The sequence below is a fragment of the Monodon monoceros genome, unplaced genomic scaffold (assembly GCF_005190385.1).
Source record: "Monodon monoceros isolate NGI ecotype Baffin Bay Population unplaced genomic scaffold, NGI_Narwhal_1 Super_Scaffold_19, whole genome shotgun sequence".
NCBI classification, from domain to species: Eukaryota; Metazoa; Chordata; class Mammalia; order Artiodactyla; family Monodontidae; genus Monodon; species Monodon monoceros.
Genome location: NW_021703775.1, coordinates 535,043 through 546,211, shown reverse-complemented (window position 1 = coordinate 546,211; position 11,169 = coordinate 535,043). Strand labels below are relative to the sequence as shown.

The 11,169-nt window shown below is 42.9% G+C and overlaps 1 protein-coding gene across 2 annotated transcripts in view; it reads left to right on the top strand.

The window, feature by feature from the left end:
• The first annotated feature begins 2,986 nt into the window (after positions 1 to 2,986).
• Positions 2,987 to 11,169, top strand: part of LOC114900576 (E3 SUMO-protein ligase RanBP2-like) — a 54,630-nt gene continuing 46,447 nt past the window's right edge. The window contains exons 1-4 of one of the 2 annotated variants that reach the window (XM_029231789.1): positions 2,987 to 3,132; positions 8,095 to 8,162; positions 9,451 to 9,562; positions 10,092 to 10,244. In XM_029231789.1, the coding sequence (XP_029087622.1) occupies positions 3,061 to 3,132; positions 8,095 to 8,162; positions 9,451 to 9,562; positions 10,092 to 10,244 (405 nt within the window). In that variant the 5' untranslated portion in view covers positions 2,987 to 3,060. Of the gene's footprint in view, positions 3,133 to 3,393; positions 3,528 to 8,094; positions 8,163 to 9,450; positions 9,563 to 10,091; positions 10,245 to 11,169 lie in introns of those variants that run through there. The other variant, XM_029231790.1, reaches the window with a different exon arrangement.

The following is an 11,169-nucleotide window of genomic DNA, read 5'->3' as shown; positions in this document are numbered from 1 at the left end:
GAAAAAGCTCCTGATTTTGATCAGCATCAATGCTGGATGCCTGTCAGTTCAATTAATTCAGAAGTTGAGGACTCAGATTAATCAGGTAAAACTGTGGCTGATGAAAGACGTCGTAAGTCAGTTATTTCTATGGATTCAACTCTCATTTGAATTAAATTTGCAATGCATCAACATGAGTGATGCAGCCATTAGAGTGGAATCCATCCCACCGGTAAGGTGGTCCTCGTAGAGAACATTACAGTTAGCTGTGTGATTTGGGGGAAGGATAATTACTTGTGAGAACAAGTTGGGATGGATCTGGTCCATGCTGGGAAAAGATGTGGGCTAGGATGGACATCTTCCTGGAGAAGAATGTCTATTTTTAAAGCCCAGCAGGACAGACTCATCCTCCCATTTGGTGAAAACTTAAGTTTCAAAGCTTAATAAATGTATTTAAGAAAAGCCTCTTGAGTGCCTCAAGGTTTTCTCTTTGGCTTACTCCTTTTCAATATATTCTAGTAAAACAGATTAAAGGTAGTAATTTTACCAGGTGTGCTTGGCAAAGTTGCTTTCCTGTCCACTCCTTTGGTTTCCTTATCTGTCGACTTGAGCATAATAACAAACAACATTACCTTCACGAAGTTGTTGGAAGCATCAAATGAGTCAATACACGTGAAGCTGTTGGGCTGCACCCCGCAGGCCTACAAGCCCTGTGCTTGCCCAGCTTCAAGACAGAAGAGCCCGGAGTCAGCAACAGAGACATCGATGGTTTAATGGATGGGGGAGCTTACACGTCTGAAGCAAGATCCTGGAGCAACACCCCACTGTGTGCAGTGGACTGAGGGCAGGACAGGGTGGCGTCTTCACTTCCTCGGGGAAAGAGAGATTACCAGTTATAGGGGAACTGACTTCAGGTGGGCTCATTAGTTACCAGGGAAACCAGTAGAGGGGGCAGGCCCCTCACCACTCCCTTGATAAGCTGTCATTAGCTGGGACCTGGGGCAAGTACTGGGTGGGCCAAAGGTTCGTTTGGTTTTTTCCATAAGGTGCCTCTAGCAGCACTTAGTGGTCTTTAACTTCATTCGAAACAATTTTGTTAGACTGTATGTGACAGCTGTCATATCAGCGTGCATTTAAAAAAAGACTTATCAAAATTGGTGAATTTTTGTGTAGCCATTTTAATATTGAAGATGGAAGGAAAAAAGCATTTTTGGTATATTATGCTCTATTATTTCAAGAAAGGTAAAAACACAACCGGAAAAAAAACCACACACACACACAACCGAATTGCAAAAAAGGATTTGTGCAGTGTATGGACAAGGTGCTGTGACTGATCAAACGTGTCAAAAGTGGTTTGTGAAGTTTCGTGCTGGAGATCTCTCGCTGGACGATGCTCCATGGTCAGGTAGACCAGCTGAAGTTGATGGCGATCAAATCGAAACAATAATTAAGAACAATCAATGTTATACCACGCGGGAGATAGCCGACATACTCAAAATATCCAAATCAAGCACTGAAAATCGTTTGCACCTGATTGGTTATGTTCATCACTTTGATGTTTGGGTTCCACATAAGTTAAGCGAAAAAAACCTTGACCATATTTTCACACGTGATTCTCTACTGAAACATAATAAAAAGGTTCCATTTTTAAAACCGATTGCGATGGGCGATGAAAAGTGGATATGTACAACAATGTGGAACGGAAGAGATTGTGGGGCAAGCAAAATGAACCATGACCAACCACACCAAAGGCCAGTTTTCATTCAAAGAAGGTGGTGGTGTGTCTATAGTGGGATTGGAAGGGAGTCCTCTATTATGAGCTTCTTCCGGAAAACCAAACAATTAATTCCAACAAGTACTGCTCCCAAGTAGACCAACTGAAAACAGCACTCTACGAAAAGCGTCCGGATTAGTCAACAGAAAACACATAATCTTCCATCAGGATAACGCAAGACTGCGTGTTTCTCTGATGACCAGGCAAAAAAAAAAAAAAACTGTTACAGCTTGGCTGGGAAGTTCTGATTCATCTACCATATTCACCAGACATTGCTCCTAGGGATTTCCATTGATTTCGGTCTTTAGAAAATTCTCTTAATGGAAAAAAATTCAGTTCCCTGAAAGACTGTAAAAGGCACCTGGAACAGTTCTTTGCTCAAAAAGATAAAAAGTTTTGGTAAGATGGGATTACGAAGTTGCCTGAAAAATGGCAGAAGGTAGTGGAACAAAAGGGTGAATACGTTGTTCAATGTAGTTCTTGGCGAAAACGAAAAGTGTGTCTTTTATTTTTACTTAAAAAACGGAAGGCACTTTTGGCCCACCCAATACTAGGAAGATCAACTACCCAAGGTAGGCTCTTCCAAACCAGCCACCCTTATTCACATCCAATACGATTGAAATAAAACAGAACCAGAATGTTCTGTTTTATTTTCCCTCTTTATAAAGGCAATAATTGCTCATTGTGGAAAATTTGGAAAAACTGAAAAATCAAAAAGGATAGGCTGTAAGAGGCCAGCTTAGTTCCATGTGTTGGATAAAACTGTTTTAAGTCTATAAAAAAAGGATCAAAATTATCCATAACCATAAATTCTAAACTCCCTGTATACACGGATGTGATCTTTTTAATCCTAAAACCTACTGAAAACATTTTATGAAACTTCTTTTAAGCTAAGACCTAAAAATTCAAATTCCGAAAACGAGCGCTTTGACGCACACGATTGGCGCCGAAGAGTGACGTTGGCACCGGGTACACCCCGTCCGCCTCCAGCGCCTGTGGGGCGGGCTATTCACGGACGTTGCTTCTCGCGGCCCGCGTAGTCGCTATGCACTTTCTGCCGCGTCACACAGCCCGCGAGCTTCTTATTTCCGCTCCGCGCAAGCGCAGTCACCTCCGCGCGCCGGGGCCCACGGGCCTGCGCGGCGCACAGGGCTGACGCGACACGCACGCACGCACACTCGCAGGCACGTCGGCCTCTCGCCGGCGACGGCGCTGCGTCACAGAGCTTTGGGCGCCGCGCTCCCGAGACTGCGGCCACTGCGGCCTAGGCGCTGGCGTCCCGCGCGCGAACCCTGGTCGGCGGCGCTATGAGGCGCAACAAGGCCGACGTGGAGCGGTATATCGCCTCGGTGCAGGGCTCCGCCCCGTCTCTCCGGGAGGTGAGCGGGCCGGGGCGCGCGGCCTCCAGGCGGGCCCGCGGGCGGCGGCGCCATGGTTCGCGCTGAGGCGCGGCCGGCGGCCGGGGGGCGGGGAGGCGGCGGGGCGGGCGGCGGGCGTTGGCGCTTTCTCTTCCTTCTCCTCCTTTTTTTCTCTCCTCCACTTCCTCTCCTCTTCGTCCCCGGCGCCCGGGCGGCCAGGGAGGCGGCCCCGCTGCGCCCACGGCCCGGGCTCCGCGCCGAGGCCCGGCCGCCCTGCCGCCCCTCACACCTCGCCGCTCCTCACAGCTGCTTTTACCGGCATTTTGTTTTTCAGCGGAGCCCTGGTGGGGTCTGAATTTTCTCCCAGGCCTTGTGTCTGGGGCAGATTCTGTGGCCTTCCGGCGACGCCTCTCAAGGTACTTTTCCTCCTTGGAGGCAGATAGCGAGCTGGGTGCACCGTGGATCCGACAGTCGCTGGTCGGGTCCCTGGTTGCTGTCCGGGGTCGAATCGCAGCTCTGCCATGCACACGCTGTGGGGTTTGAGGTCGGTGTAGCTTACTTCATTAGTAGGGCGGCGTTAGGGTATTGACAGGAGTTTTAGGAGGGTCTTTGTTAAACATTGAGGGCAGTGCTCGGCGCGTTTGGTGAGCCCTCAGATGTGGCTGTTAAAGGGACGGTCGTTGAAGGTGTTCTGGGCAGGGGCCTATGCGAATAAAGATGCATGAGAAAGTTAAAAACCGAAAACCGAGTGACAGGAATATAATGGCACCGTAACTGTGTCTTTAACCACATACTAGGTGTATGTCGTGTTACTGCCGACGACCCTGTGGATATTGAGACCTGGAGAGATGAAAGATACTTGTACTGGGGACGCAGGTGGCTCGGCAGGATTTTGGCAGTGGGTGTGGTTTAGTTTCTTTTAGGACCAGTGGAGTGGCGGACAGCCCATCCCTCCGGAGGAGGGGACCAGGTGCCTACGTACAGATTGTGATTCCCAACTGCTGGCGTACTCATGAATACAAATGTGGTACCAGAGCCTAAACCAGAACCTCACTGAACGTTTCTGTACCCCTGAAAACGGTGTAACTTTTTTTTCTAAAGCAAGTTGAGAGCTTTTATGAGATTCTAAGTGGGGACCCTGGCTCTCAAAAGAGTAAGAACCACTGTCTAGACAGGAGTTAGAATGTTCTCTGAACTAAGGAACTTTTCTGTCAAATAAATAAGGGTGGGGACAAAACTTTAAGGGTTGGTTATTACTCTCACCTCTTTTACATTTATAAAAGAGTATTTTGAGCAGATGTTTTTCTTCAGACAAGGAGAAATCATTGATTTTAGAACCTGGAGCCTTCAGTGGAATATTGACTAGCAAAGTGCGTAACTTTGGAACATGTGACAGTAATTCTGTAAACTTGGGTCTCAGTGAAATGACGAAACAGGGTGCTGTGGACAGGTTGGGAGGGAGATGGTGGAGTGAGCAGAGACAGCAGCTGTGAAGAGTAGGAAGAGATTGGTATCTACTTGGTACCCAGTTTGGCAGAGACTGGCCATGTGTGAACAGACCAGGCTTTCCAGGATGTCCAAGTTCTAGGTGCCGTGATGGGTCCATAGTCTCCCATCTTCCCAGGCTTCCACTGTGCTTTCATTTGTTCACCTCATCTTTTGTTCTGCCATTTTCTACTCCTTTACATCTGTTTTTGTTCTTGTTGAAAATGTCACTTAACGTTTCTTCAATTTTTTTTTCCAGATGGCTTCTATTTAGTTTTCCTAGTTTTCTGTCTAGTTGGCTTTTTATTCCACACCCCTGATTTCCTGCTCCTTAGAGGCAACTTGACAGCTCTTAGGTGTTTGTTCTACCCTTAACATCTGTATTTCATACTTCTGAATAACATACATATGTACAGTTGACCCTTGAACAACACGGGTTTGAACAGCACAGGTCCACTTAAATGTGGGTTTATTTTCAATAAATATGTACTAGAGTACTACGCGATCCACGGTTGGTTGAATCTTAGGATGTGGAAACTTGGGTATGGAGGAACCGAGTGTGTACACAGAGGGCCGACTGTATGTATATGTGGATCTTGAACTGGGTAGAGGGTCAGTGCCCCTAACCCTTGCTTTGTTCGAGGGTCGACTGTACTTTTATTTCTTTATCTCCTTTTCCTCATTTTAGACACCTTCTACTGGCTTTCACCTTTCATCCAGACCGGTCCACAGATGTATTTACTTTTCCCCTCCTTTTTTCAGTTCTGTTCTTGTAAATTTTAGCTAAGTGAATATCTAGTGTTTATATAATTACGGTAAGGTAAATATTTTTGTATTCAAGTCACCTTTATTGTGTAGTTTTATTTTTCCTAGAGTAAATAATAATTGCTCTAATTTTTTGGTTGGTTTAATTTCCTACGATGTATTCCTTTTTTAAAAAAATTATTTATTTTTGGCTGCATTGGGTCTTTGTTGTTGCGTGCGGGCTTTCTCTGGTTGCAGCGAGCGGGGGCTACTCTTTGTTGCAGTATGTGGGCTTCTCATTGCTGTGGCTTCTCTTGTTGCGGATCGCGGGCTCTAGGCACGCGGGCTCAGTAGTTGTGGCTCGCAGGCTCTAGAGCGCAGGCTCAGCAGTTGTGGCGCACGGGCCTATTTGCTCTGCGGCATGTGGGATCTTCCCGGACCAGGGCTCAAACCCGTGTCCCCTGCGTTGGCAGGTGGATTCTTACCACTGTACCACCAGGGAAGCCTGGGTGTTGGATATGGTCACATGCTTTTTTTCTTTTGGTGGCATTTGAGATGATCTTGTGGTTTATTTCTTTTGCACTTTTAATGTGTGGATATACTTGTGTTATGCTTTTGGCAGGTGTACTGGACCCAGCTCTGCCTCCCCAAGGTGTAGAGGGGAGGGAGGTGAGTGGCACTGAGGGCTTTCCACTCACTCTACTTTTCATATCCGTTTATGTGCCAGACGTGAGTCATGCTTAACATGGTCCTCCTTGTCAGTTGATCCTCTCAAGTCATTTCCCCTTAGCTGTTGTTTGACTAGGTTAGTGAGAATCTTGGTCGTTAATTCGTAAATCTCTAATTAGATGATAAGGCATCTGACTACCTTAAGAGACTCATAGTTACTCTGCTGTTTATTTACCTTCATTGAATTTCTTTACTCTGACATTGAATGTACTGGGCAGAAATCACATCACATCAATACCTACAGTTGCCTTTGTTCTTTTTTTTTTTTTTTTTCTTTTTGCGGTACGCGGGCCTCTCACTGTTGCGACCCCTCCCGTTGCGGGACACAGGCTCCGGACGCGCAGGCTCAGCGGCCATGGCTCACTGGCCCAGCCGCTCCGCGGCATGTGGGATCCTCCCGGACTGGGGCACGAACCCGCGTCCACTGCATTGGCAGGCGGACTCTCTACCACTGCGCCACCAGGGAAGCCCTGCCTTTGTTTAAATTAAGCAGTGAGACTCCTCACGGCTGCCCCAGTTGGAGAGATGCATTCCGGTTTTAGTCACAGGCTAGACAATAGTATGCAAGGGGCAGATGAAGTAAAGTTGTAGAGCTGGGCAGGTGCCGTGTCATGCTAGTCTTTGGTGAGAAATATGGGTATTTTCAAAATGTAATGAAAGCCATAAAAGGATTTAAAATTTTAAAGAAAGGCACAATGTGGTTTGTCTTATGTTTTGGCAAATTAATTTTGGGAGGGAAACAGGAAGGAATTAGTCGTTTTGGTAGTCCCAGAGAGAGGTCATAGCAGGCTTGTACTTCGGTAGTAGCAGTAGAGATGCAGAAAAATGGATGGATTGAGGTAACACAGAAGGTAGAACTGACAGGTCTTAATATTTTACACATAAGTTTAGAGCTCAGGAGAGCTGAGAGCCAGAGATACACATTTGAGAGTCAGCGTAGTCATGGGTGAGATGGATTATGTATCCCAGATGAGATGCTCTGAGAGGGAAGAGGACTTAGGACCGACTCCTGGGGCTCTGCGAGTTGGACAGGCACAGCGTTAGGGTGCCTGTGCTTCATGGGCTGAATCTGATTGTAGCCTTGTGAAAATGCAGGGCACTGTACATAATTGGTGAAATACTGTAAAATAGCACTGTCTCCTGCCTCTGTGCTTGTCACCCTTCCTGAACTGCAGCCTTCGTGCCTGAAGACAGAGACTTAATTTCCTGCCCATTCCCCAGTGCACAGAATGGTGCCTGGTGAATAGCAGGCACAGCAAACAAATCTAACACCTGTATTTTTAGGAATAAAATCAATAAAAGAAAACATTGCTTTGTAGGCTGCTTTTTCACTTAGTATATGTTGATTTTTGTTTTTCTGTGTCCTTATATAGCTTTCAAAAATAAGATGCTTGATGGCTGTGTACTTCTATCACATGTGTGTAACATCATCTGGTGTGTCTCAGCAGGCTGGACTTTGGAGCTTATAGAAATAAAAGAGCCAGGGTGTGGACTTGGATTATTACCAGAAGAGTTCAATTTTTATTTCTGCCTCTTTAGCTCCTTCAGTGTAGAATAATGATCTGTGGAGCCGTCAGTAACTGGACCAGGGAATCCCCAGTGCCTTAATGGGTCTGAAGTACTTTGGTACTCTCCCCATAAAGGCTTACACACGGCAGGAGAAGTGAAGTCTGTCGTGTACCTCTCCTCCCCTAGAAAAGTGGGCTTCTGTCTGTTTACTTATCTGTAAAGTGAGAGAGGGGCACCACACGGTTTCTAAGGTTTCTTGCTGATATAAATTCTTAATTTCTGATGTCATCTTGTCTTGATGTTCTTAAATTTATTTTTTTGTTTCATGAAAATTAGAAAACATGGACTCAGGACTTTTAGAACATGTGGATTTCTACAGGCAGTTTTTTTTTAATCTTTTAAGTGAACAAAAATCAAATATATTAATATTAACCTCACTAGGACAGATTTTAGCTCTTGTGAAAAATATGCAGAATTCAAAATATGATAAATAAAAGAGTTCTTAATTTTTTTTAGAAGTCAATGAAAGGATTCTATTTTGCAAAGCTGTATTACGAAGCTAAAGAATATGATCTTGCTAAAAAGTAAGTACCAAACTGTAAACATGCCTTAATTTTCTACAACCAGTGCTTTAACCTCATGTTCTTCTTTGACATGGATAAATACACGTTTTTTTAGCAGTTCTTCCTAAGTATGTCCTGGAAATAAGGGATTCATCACTCAGATTGGTGATAAGAACTAGTCTGGATTCCATCTGCAGGTTGAGCCTAGAATGATACTTTCTGCATGCCTGCTGCTTATTTACACCCAGGGCAAGAAATCGTTTGGCATTAAATTTTCGCTGAAGATTGTCCTGGGTTAGAATAAAAGAGAACCATGCCTATATCTTAATTTCTTCCTGGTTAGATATCTGCTACTTTTATCAGCTGGAAAAAAATGGCAGTGAATACAAAATTAAACTAATTCCTGGGCAGGAGAATAGCTTGTGTAAAAGATCTTTAATTGACTGGATAGTTGATCCTGTGAGGCTTTGTCTCACCATAGAGCCAAGAAGCTTGGTGGTCTGATTTCCTGATTTATAGTGACTTAAAGCTGGAAACTCTGAGGGAGGCAGGCTATTAAAGGCATTGACGGGAAGATGAAAAATCTGATAAGGAAAGTGTTAGCGCCTTTATTTAACTGGCAGCATTGGGCCTGTTAACCCTGTTCCTTATTAATATGACACTTTTTCCTCCAGTGTTGATCTTTGGTCTAATATCTCCTGTGATAACATTCACTGGACCTAGAATATGCTTATTTTTAGTTGTCACTTGAGTTAAAGAATGGAAGTCACCGGCATTTGGTGGTGTAGTGAGTGATTTTTCTTCTGTGCTGTTTTAGCTGGGTACAGTCCCGTTAGATGTTATTTTCTTGTTTAAAAGGTGAATACGTTCTCTTAGTTGTTATTGGAAATTGTTGCTCTTTAGTGTTTTGCATTATGATAGTTTAAAGATTTATTGTAATCACTTTCGAATGTCTGTGCAAAACTTAGTGCTATTCCCAAAGTGTAATAATAGAAAAAAAGTAATTTATGTGTTCATTTCTTAAGAATGGGTAGCACTAGAAAAAAAAATTTGGTAAATGTACCATTTAATGGTAAAATGAGTATGTTGTCAACTTTGTACATGTGTTTGTGTTTAAGTATTATTTCTATCTGTGGATGCTTTTCAGTTATCTGCATATTCTACTTTAAATAGTGGTAGTCAAGAATTAGAATAACAATATAAATTAGTTTAGTGGTTGCTTGGCTTAAGATATTCTCTCAGCAGTTAAATGCAGTTCTAAATGTGATAATTTAAAGATTGTTTTTATATTATTATTATTTTTAAACAGATATATATCTACATACATTAACGTACAAGAAAGGGATCCCAAAGCTCACAGATTTCTCGGCCTTCTTTATGAAGTGGAGGAAAACATAGAGAAAGCAGTTGAATGTTACAAGGTAAACTATATAAGATTAAAACGTAGCCTTCGCATAGCCAAACACACATAATGCCCAGGTTAATTGATGTAGTAAATAATTCACATATATTTTATGGATGTCTTGACAACAAGCACTGGTATCATCGTACTATTAAGTGAAACAGCTTGAAACAGGTTTTGAAGTACTTAGCCCAAAGAATACTGTATTTTATCATTAAGAGATTAGCAATTGTAGAAGAAGATTAACACCTATAAATTTCAAGTTTACCACGATCAGAAATGCTGTTCTTATGTGTGTGGTTCCCTCCCTCCCTTCCTTTTCTTTTTTGCGTTTACCAAATAAAAAGATAATTTTTTTAAATTCATCTTCAGAAAACTTGCAGACACTTTTTTTTTTTTACTTGCAGACACTTTAACAGCCTTGAAATAACATGCTGTCATTTAGAAATAGAGTTTTAATAGAGTCACTTGATAAATTTTTAATTCTTGTGTATGAGTGTATGGACTTTAGGAATCCTACTAATTTCTTAATTCTTTTTTGATATCAGCGTTCAGTGGAATTAAACCCAACACAAAAAGATCTTGTGTTGAAGATTGCAGAATTGCTCTGTAAAAATGATGTTAGTGATGGAAGAGCTAAATACTGGGTTGAAAGAGCAGCTAAACTTTTTCCAGGAAGTCCTGCAATTTATAAACTAAAGGTAAAAAATTAAGCAAAAGAAAGCATATAATAAAAGCAGTTGGGGAAAACTTAAGACACAGCTATTTCTAATATTTCGAGTTTAAATGATTTCAGTAGTAACCTTTAAACCGGTGTGTGTGGGGATGGGGAGTGTGGGAAATGGGTGAAGGGGGTCACAGGGGTACAGACCTTTACTTATAAGATAAATAAGTTCTGGGGATGTGAAGTACAGCTTGTGACTATAGGGAACAGTACTGCACTGTGCATTTGAAAGTTGCTGAGAGTGGGTCTTGAAAGTTTTCATCACAAGAAAAAGTAATTTGTAGCTGGGTGAGGTGATGGACGTTAACTTATTGTGGAAGCCATTTCACAGTACATACATTATGGCAATATGCTTTTTCATTAGGTACGAGTTTGCTTCACACATGGCATCTCATTTACCCTTTGGAATGATTAATCTTTTGGGGATTTTACGGTTTGTTAGCTAGATGGTGGAGCTAAAATTAAACTGACTTCTATCTGATATGAAATTTTTGCTTCATTGGGTGAAAATTACCCATAGGGTGGCAGTTCAGAGTTATAAAGTTTTTAAAGAACTGTTATCTAAATTTGGAAAGGACTGTGTTATGGGATAGTGAGGTTTTCAAGCAAAAGTTAAAAGACAGTTTCTCTAGCATGTTATAGGTAATTTCTAAAAATGATAGAAACTTGTTGCTAATATATTAACTCATTCTGCTTGCTTTTCTTTACTGAGTAAAATAGAGTTTACTGAGTGACTCTTCTGGAGAAAGTCTTTCCAAATATACTAGGCAAACAGAATTTTAAGTGTATGTTGGGTTGTAACCAATATATTGGGTGGCTTGTAGGATCTTAGTTCCCCGACCAGGGATCGAACACCGGGCCCTGGCAGTGAGAGTGCTGAGTCCTAACCACTGGACCGCCAG